General features: G+C 63.8%; 2 protein-coding genes across 4 annotated transcripts in view; one reads left to right on the top strand and one right to left on the bottom strand.

Moving 5' to 3' along the window:
* The window catches only part of CCDC33 (coiled-coil domain containing 33), a 43,768-nt gene extending 43,104 nt beyond the window's left edge, over window positions 1-664 (top strand). Inside the window, exons 22-23 of the mRNA XM_037393795.1 lie at window positions 94-189; window positions 540-664. Coding sequence (XP_037249692.1) covers window positions 94-189; window positions 540-635 — 192 coding nt within the window. The 3' untranslated portion in view covers window positions 636-664. The remainder of the gene's footprint in view (window positions 1-93; window positions 190-539) is intronic.
* Window positions 665-982: 318 nt separating this feature from the next.
* On the bottom strand, window positions 983-4,898 carry LOC119151856 (cholesterol side-chain cleavage enzyme, mitochondrial). Of its 3 annotated transcripts, XM_037396208.1 has the most exons (9): window positions 4,524-4,898; window positions 3,822-3,977; window positions 3,405-3,604; window positions 2,825-3,028; window positions 2,144-2,304; window positions 1,900-2,066; window positions 1,678-1,756; window positions 1,283-1,474; window positions 983-1,165 (listed from the first exon to the last, which is right to left on the bottom strand). In XM_037396208.1, the coding sequence occupies exons 1-9, from the start codon at window positions 4,757-4,759 to the stop codon at window positions 1,043-1,045; spliced, it is 1,518 nt and encodes a 505-aa protein (XP_037252105.1). In that variant the 5' UTR covers window positions 4,760-4,898; the 3' UTR covers window positions 983-1,042. The 3 variants fall into 3 exon arrangements, 2 of the variants coding, with proteins under 2 accessions (XP_037252105.1, XP_037252104.1); XM_037396207.1 differs by having other exon boundaries at window positions 1,033-1,474; XR_005105575.1 differs by having other exon boundaries at window positions 1,051-1,165; window positions 1,283-1,756.
* Window positions 4,899-7,524: the final 2,626 nt, after the last annotated feature.

A 7,524-nucleotide genomic window follows, 5' to 3' on the forward strand; every position in this document is an offset into this window, starting at 1 on the left:
CTGGTGGGGAGCTTGGGGGTGTTGGGCCAGAATGGGGGGCTCCTCTAGCCCCCGCACCTTGGAGAGAACGAGCCTGGTTTGGGTCTGTCCCAGCTGGAGGAGGCGGCGAGGAGATGGGGAAGGGAGAAGCAGGAGCTTGGCACTCGTCTGCTGGAGAGGGAGCACGGCTTCCCCCACGCCCCCGCCTCGGTGAGCACCCGGGGGGCACCAGGGCCACCCCACATGGGGGCTGGCAGCCAGTGCTCAAGATCGAGGGGGGCTCAGAGCCACCCCTCTGCACTCAGGCAGCTGGCAGGGGGGGGATAGCGGGGGGACTCCGTGCCCACCCCTACATCAGGGAGGATTTGCCTCAGTTTCCCTGCAGGACCCTGGGCAAGAGGTAGAGAGGAGGGTGGTCCCTGGCACCACAGGACCCCCCCAGCATCCCAGGATACCCCCCAACCTCAGACCCCCTTGTTGCAGTCCTCTCATCCCCACCCGATGCCCCCCAGAGAGGGCTGTATTTACAGCTCCTGAGACATTCTCCTGTTCCCCAGCAGAACCTGCCAGCGATCGCCGCAGCCCCCCCGAGAAGACCGCAGACCCTGGACCCCCTGCCCCAGCCCGTGCCTGGGGAAAGAGCTGGAGAAAACTAATGCTGGCATGAAGGAGCCAGTGCTTTTTCAGATGATGAAATTACAGAGTAAATCAGAGGCGAAGCAAAACGTGAGAGGGTGTCGGAGAAGCAGGGCTGCAGTCCCCGGCGTGGTCCCTGGGGACCCCTGCGCAGCCGGATGGGTGCAGCAGCACCCTCCACCCTGCGCTCCGTGGGGTGACGGTGGGGGCTGGGGTTTCGGGGGTTTATCTCCCCCGTGGCGTAAGCGCAGCCTTGAGCGGAGGCAGGGATGCACGGAGCCAAGGCTGTGGCCGTGAGAGCGTCCCAGCCGTCCCCCAGCTCGCATCCCTGAGCTGGTCTGGCTGTAAGGAGCTGAAAGCGCTTGCTGGGATGGTGGGGGTGACCCCCCAGCTGGGACCGGCTGGGTGTCACCCGGGGTCGGGTTCCTCATGCTTGGGGCTCAAGCGGCCGTAAGGTCAAGTAGATGGGTTTGTCTGGGATCAGGATGAGATCAAACTTGGTCCCGACTTCCACCGCTCTCATGGTTTCGATCTTGAAGTTCTCCAGGATCTGGGATGTGGGAGAAAAGAGAAGATGGGAAACACTGGAGGTGCCAACACCCACGTGCCGCCTCCCCGACCCCTTGCAGTGCCATGCCCCCAATGTCCCCAGCAGCAGGATGCTCACCTGCATGAGGAAGAGCTGCATCTCCAGCTCAGCGATCCGGCGTCCCAGGCACTGGCGGGGTCCGAAACCAAAACTCAGCCCCTTGAAGTGCTTGGGGCCAGCTGCCAGCCAGCGCTGGGGGCTGAACTGCTCCGGCTTGGGGAAGACCTCAGGATCCCTGCCCATGGCGTAGAGACCGACCTGCACCAGCGTCTGCAGGGAAGGATCAGCCCCTGTGGGTCTTGGCTCCCCACGTGGCTCAGCTGGTGCTTGGGGTGCAGGAAGGGGGTGCAAGGATGGGATCCAGCCCCACGGCTGCTCCCCCATGTCACCCACCCATGCTCCAGGTCCCACCTCCACCCAGAGCCCTGTGTGAAGCAGGCTGGGGTGAGGAGGGACCTGGAGGCCATGCTAACCTTTGGGGGGATGCGGTAGTCCTGGAGGATGACCTCCTGAGTGGTGTACCTCTGCAGGGTCACTGCCACGGGATGCAGCCTAGGGGGACAGGTCCCACACACCTGATTTTGGGGGCAGCCTCACCTGCTCATGTCCCACCTCAATGCACGACATCCCAACAGTGCCAGCGATTCGGGGAGGGAAGGGGCTGGGGGTGTTTTTCAGCGGGGGCTTCTCCTCACCGGAGTGTCTCCTTGATGGTGGCTTTGAGCAGCCGGATGGTTTTCAGCATCTTCACCCTGTCCCCTGCTGCCTCCTGCTTGGCAGCCAGGACTTCTGCCCGCAGCTGCTCCTGGACCCCCGGGGACCGCGCCAGCTCAAACATGGCCCACTGCAGCGTCATGGAGGTCTGGAGCAGGGCAGGAGAGCGAGGCTCAACACCAGCCAGGACCTTCTCCCTGCCCAGCAACCCTGCCCGCTCCTTACGGTGTCCACCCCGCCCGCCATCATCTCGGTGACGCTGGCCTTGATGTCATCCAAGGGCAGCTTGTCCTGCATGATCAGGCTGCAGAGGATGCCCATGTACTCCTTGGTGCTCTTGCGTTGCAGCCGCAGGTCCCGATAGACATTTTGTATGCATTTGTCCGCTGAAAAGACATGGAGACATGGTGTGGTCTTCCTCCCCCAGGGCCATGGTGGAGGAGGAAGGCACCAGATGTGGCACCTTAGGACATCGTTGTCCCATGCCAGTGGCTTTTCCATGGGAGCTGCTCCTGTGGCAGCTTGGGACTGCGGTCCCTGCTGCAGGACCCAGCAGTGGCTGGGTGGGCACAGAGGGTTAGGGATGAGGATGCCCTGGGGGAGGACACCCTGCAAGAGAGTTGTGCCAGGTGCCAAAAGCTCTCAGAGGCCACAAGTCCCTCTGGGAGAGCTGCTCCCCTCAACATGATGCCCATCATCTGCCCTTTATCGCTCCTGGACAGTTCCCCACTGTTCCACCCCACAAGCTCCAGATATGAAAAGCCTTCCTGGACCTGGTGGCCCCTTGCTGGGTGGTTGGACCCAGGAGAAGGTCTCTGCGCTGGTGAGATGAGGTTGCGCTACAGACCCAGGTCCTCAAAGGGGCCTTGGGTGACACAGGACGGTGCGGGCAGGAGAAGCACTCACCCTGGGAGAAGATGGCATCCCAGGCCCGGACGTGGTCCCGCCACATCTTGGCGTTGAGGTGGCGGAGGAGGGCAGGCGGCAGGTAGAGCATGGGCGAGGTGGTGTGGAACATCAGGGTCACGGCATCGATGAAGCGCTGCGCCTCGGGGTCCACAAAGTCCTGCAGCAGCCCCAGCCGCTCCCCGTAGAGCACGTGGCACACGGCTGCAAGCACAGCACCCGTGAGGGGACCCAGCCAGGGGGGAACTTCGTCCCCTCCACCCTCTCATGGCCAGCTCCAGCCTTTCTATGGGGACCTGGCTTGGCCTCCTGCTCACTCTGAGCATCACGGGGCCAGGAAGGCATCCCTTGTTGGGCATCAGTTGATGACCGGTAGATGATAAAACAGTGTTTTTGGGTTGTTCTCTGCTTGTCCAGGGAGAGGACATCCCTCTAGACCCTGTGGCTTTGGGGGAGAAGCTTGTTTGCCCATCTCTGCGGATGAAGCTGGTGGAAACACAGTGTTACCCATCTCGGGTACCTTGCAAAGAGGTGTTTCAGGGGGACATGCCTTGCAGAGACCCATGCCCCAGACACTCACACTCCAGGGCAAAGCGGAAGAGCTCGTGGGTGAAGTCGGCCGTCCAGCGCTCCCGGCCGCTCTTCCCCACCTGGGCCCGTGCCCGCTGGATGAAGTCCTCGCCCACTTGGCTCAGCAGAGGCACAAAACTCTCCACCACCTGCGGTGACAGCACCTCCTTGTTGAGCATCAGGCGGTCCGAGCGCCAGGCCTCCCCCGTCCTGTGGGACACCAAAGTGGGGGGTCAGAAGTGTCCTCCCCCATCCACGAACCCCACACACCCCCTCCCAGAGGATGTCACCTCCCAAAGCACAGGGCCAGTCAGCATCCTCATCACCCTCCTGATGCTCCAGCTTCTCACCACCCCATGTGCCAGGGCTATTGCGTTAGAACCTGGGAGCCCCGTTTTAAGGGTACCCCCCTGGCACCCCGACTCACTTGAGGAGCACGCCGTAGGGCTTGTTGCGGTAGTCGCGGTAAGCCACCCAGGGGGGTACACTGAAGCGCTCCGGCAGCGTCCCCTCCGCCTGGAAAAGGGTGGCAGCGTCCTGGGGGCTGATGATGTTCACACTCTCATAGACACCCAGCTTCTCCCTGTTGGGGTGCGGAGGGGGGTCAGCCCCGCACGCTGACCCCCACCTGCACCCCTCCCCGCAGCCTCTCACCTCCCCAGATCAAGCACCTTCCCCCAGCGCCCCCAAATCAACCACCCTTCCCTTCGCACCCCCTAAAATCCTGCCTGCAGGTCCCATCCCAGGGTATGCAGGGGCTCAGCACCAGAATCAGGCTCCCAGGGCTCAGGCAGCCACAGCCAGGGGTGCAGGACCTGGACCCCCACCCTTCCTCCTCTGCCTGGGGATGTCAGCTCCAGACCCCACGGAGATCAGGGTGGGCAAAGTCCGTCTCCAGCCCCCCCACCCCCTCCTCCCGACATCCCACATCCGCCAGGCACGAATGGGTCTCCCCTTTCGCCCCTCACCGTGGCACACAGCCAGCCGGGCGGCTCCAGCAGCTCAGGCACCCATTCACCCCCTCCTCACCCAGAGCAGGACTGGAAATAGCAACAGCATCCTGGACTGGGCAGGCTGCGGAGCCGGGGGGAGCGGGGCGGGGGGTGCCGGGGGCAGACTGCTGCCTCACCTGTAAATGGGCCCGAACTGCTGGAACTTGCGAGCCATGATGTGGTGGACGTTGTGCAAGCCGCCCTCCTGCCAGAAGCGGTAGAGGTTGAGCCAGCCAGCGCGCCAGTCGCCAGGCAGCTGGTTGAAGGGCCGAGGAGCTGGTGGGATGGGGGAGGCAGCCCCTCCAGCCCTGCGGCAGCCCCCGGCTGGGGCTGGGGGCCATCCCCGCAAGGCACCCGCAGCCCGGGCGAGCATGGGAGCAGGTGGCGGGGGAGGGAGTCGAGGGTGGCCTCTTTTGTCCCCCCGGCTGGCCTCACTCAAGGCGAGATGCTCATGCTCTTGCCCGCCTCCCGATGAGTCACGGCCGCCCCAGGGACAGGGACAGGCGAGGGCATCTCGCCCCGGCAAGGCGGCAGGCACTGGGGCACGGGGCAGCCAAAAGTGGTCGGCGGAGCCCCATCCCCTCCCAGCCCAGCCGTAGCGGGGCTTGCCAGGTGATGCACAGACCCTGAGTGGCATGGGGTGACAATGGGTGACGCTGGCAGGTGGCCCACACCACCCCAATAAAAGCGGGTGCTGTTGCAAGCGCTGAAAATGAAAATTTAACTGCCAAGGGGAGGTATGCTTTGTCTGCAAAATAAATAATAAAAATTACCTAGGGGACAAAACAAAGCTCAGGCGTGATGGGTGACCACAGGAGGGGACATCCTTGGGGACTGCCTGGCCATTGCCAGGGGTGTCTCACCTCTGCCCGCCCCAGGACAGGGGGTGCTGGGGGAGGTGGGTCCCCCCCTCCCAGGGCAGCATCAGCTGTCATTTAGTGCAGGAACCCCAACACACACACACACACACCAGGAGGGAAAGACTTTTTGGGGTGTCACGGTCCCCACCAAGCCAGGGACAAAGGCTCCAGCCCCTAAGATCAGTGGCAGACAAGATCCTGTGTCCCCAGGCCCAGTGACACCCACTGGTGACCAGTTAGCAATGGGGGGGTGTGGGTGGTTTGTGTCTGTGGGAAGGGAGGAACTGGGGGGGCCCTGAGCCTTTCTGGGGTGTCCCTTCGGGGTGTCCCTGGAGTTGGCCTTGAGAACCCCCAGGGTGTCCCTGGGGTGTCCCTGGAGTGTGGGGAGGACTCCAGACATGTCCCCTGCCTGCACCGACTCTGTCCCCTCCTGTCCTTGCCCTCTGACTGCACCAACTCTGTCCCTCCTGTCCCCTGCCTGTCACCACCTCCATCCCTGCCCTGTCCCCTGCCTGCACTGGCGCTGTCCCCTGCCTGCACCACCTCTGTCCCCACCCTGTCCCCTACCTGGCACCTCTTCTGTCCCTCCTGTCCCCTGCCTAGCACTGCTTCTGCCCTTGTCCCCTGCCCACACCACCTTTGTCCCCTCCTGCCCCTGTCCCCTGCCTGTCCCCTCCTCTGTCCACATCCTGTCCCCTACTTTGCACCTCCTCTAGAGGTCCCTCCTGTCTCTTGCCTGTACCACCTCTGTCCCTCCCTGTCCCCTGCCTGCACTGGCTCTGTCCCCTCTTGCCCCCTATCAGGACACTGGCTCTGTCCCCTCCTGTCCCAGCCACTCATCGCTTGCTCCAGCTGCCACCATCTGCATGAAGACACCTGCCCTGGGTGACCACCTGCCAGCCCAGTGCACACCCTGAAGCAGCCCTACAGCCCGGGGACATGGTGGCACAGTGCCACCCCCCCTGTCCTCCCCCCCTGCACTGCCACTGTCCTGGGTGGGACCTGCTGCCCCCTCTCTGGCCAAGGGAACGGGGTCAGTCTGGAGCGGTTTGGCCAAGCTGATGCTCGTAAAAACACAGGCCCAGGGGACACGGAGGGACGCGTGGGCACAGGGCTGAGCTCTGCCCTCACACGGGGCTGGGTGGCCCTGTCAGCCACCAGCTCCAGCCCCCAGAGGGGACAGCCACCCATCACACTCCGTGCCACCTCTGCACCCCCTCTCTCCCCCACCTCCCTGAAGCGTGGGGAGCCAGCTCACGGGCTCCACCCCCCCAGCCTGGCCCCCACATCTCCAAGGGGTCCCACACACACTTCCGTGCCCGCCCCCCGTGGTGCCCCCAGCTTGTCAGGGCCCCTCCCCAGCAGCGTTGCTGCCGCTGCAGCACGAAGGGAATGTGGCGGTTCGTCCCCCCTCAGCCACCCCCCAGCACGCTGCTGGCACAGGAACCCACGTGGCTGGGGGGGCTCTGACGGAAAGTTGGGGGGTGGGAGCAGGAAACAGGCCGGGGAGGTGCTCAGCAACCCGCAGCATCACTCCTTCTAGCAGAAACCGCAGCAGGGAGGGGGCTCTGGTGGCTTTTGCTGATGGCCCCATCGATGCCAAGCGAAGCAGTCGGCATGTGGCCAGGGGCGGCATTCCCCCGCCTCTGCCGCAGCAGCTCGCCCACGAAGCCCACATGACTCAGGCATACTCTCTGCTATTTCTGCACGAACCAAAACCGAGAGTCTTTCCCCTCCCCTAGTGGCCTCCTCCCCTTGTCACCCATGCTGGGGACAAGGTTTGTCCCGCCAGCAGAGTTTCCTCCTAATGAGAGGTGGCGCCCATGGGTGCCACACTTTCGCTTTTCACCCGTGGGGCTTTCCTGGCGCGTATCATCTTCCAAGCAAGTGGGGTGACTAATCTGCCTGACACCTTCACACCTTGCCCCGGTAAATCACACCTCGGAGAGGCTGCTGACACCCCCTCAGCTTTCTGCTCCATGGCAGGTAACCCTGCTGAGCCAGCACCGCAGCCCCACCCCCCCGCGAGACCCCAGCCTCCCTGGAAAATCCACCCCCCCAGCCTCATCCCTGGGGCTGGGAATGCCAAGGCTGCAGTGGTTAAGCAGAGGGAAGGTGTTTTGGTGGAGCAAGCTCATCCCTTCCGCATCTCTGTCCCCCAGAACCGATGGGAACCAGCTGGGATGGGGCTGACTTCAGCCGGGGTGATGCTGGAAGCAGATCTGTTTTGGTGGGGGCAAGGGACTGCACCCCCTCACCAGGATGGAAAGCGGAGCAC

This window comes from Falco rusticolus, chromosome 7 (assembly GCF_015220075.1).
Source record: "Falco rusticolus isolate bFalRus1 chromosome 7, bFalRus1.pri, whole genome shotgun sequence".
NCBI lineage: Eukaryota > Metazoa > Chordata > Aves > Falconiformes > Falconidae > Falco > Falco rusticolus.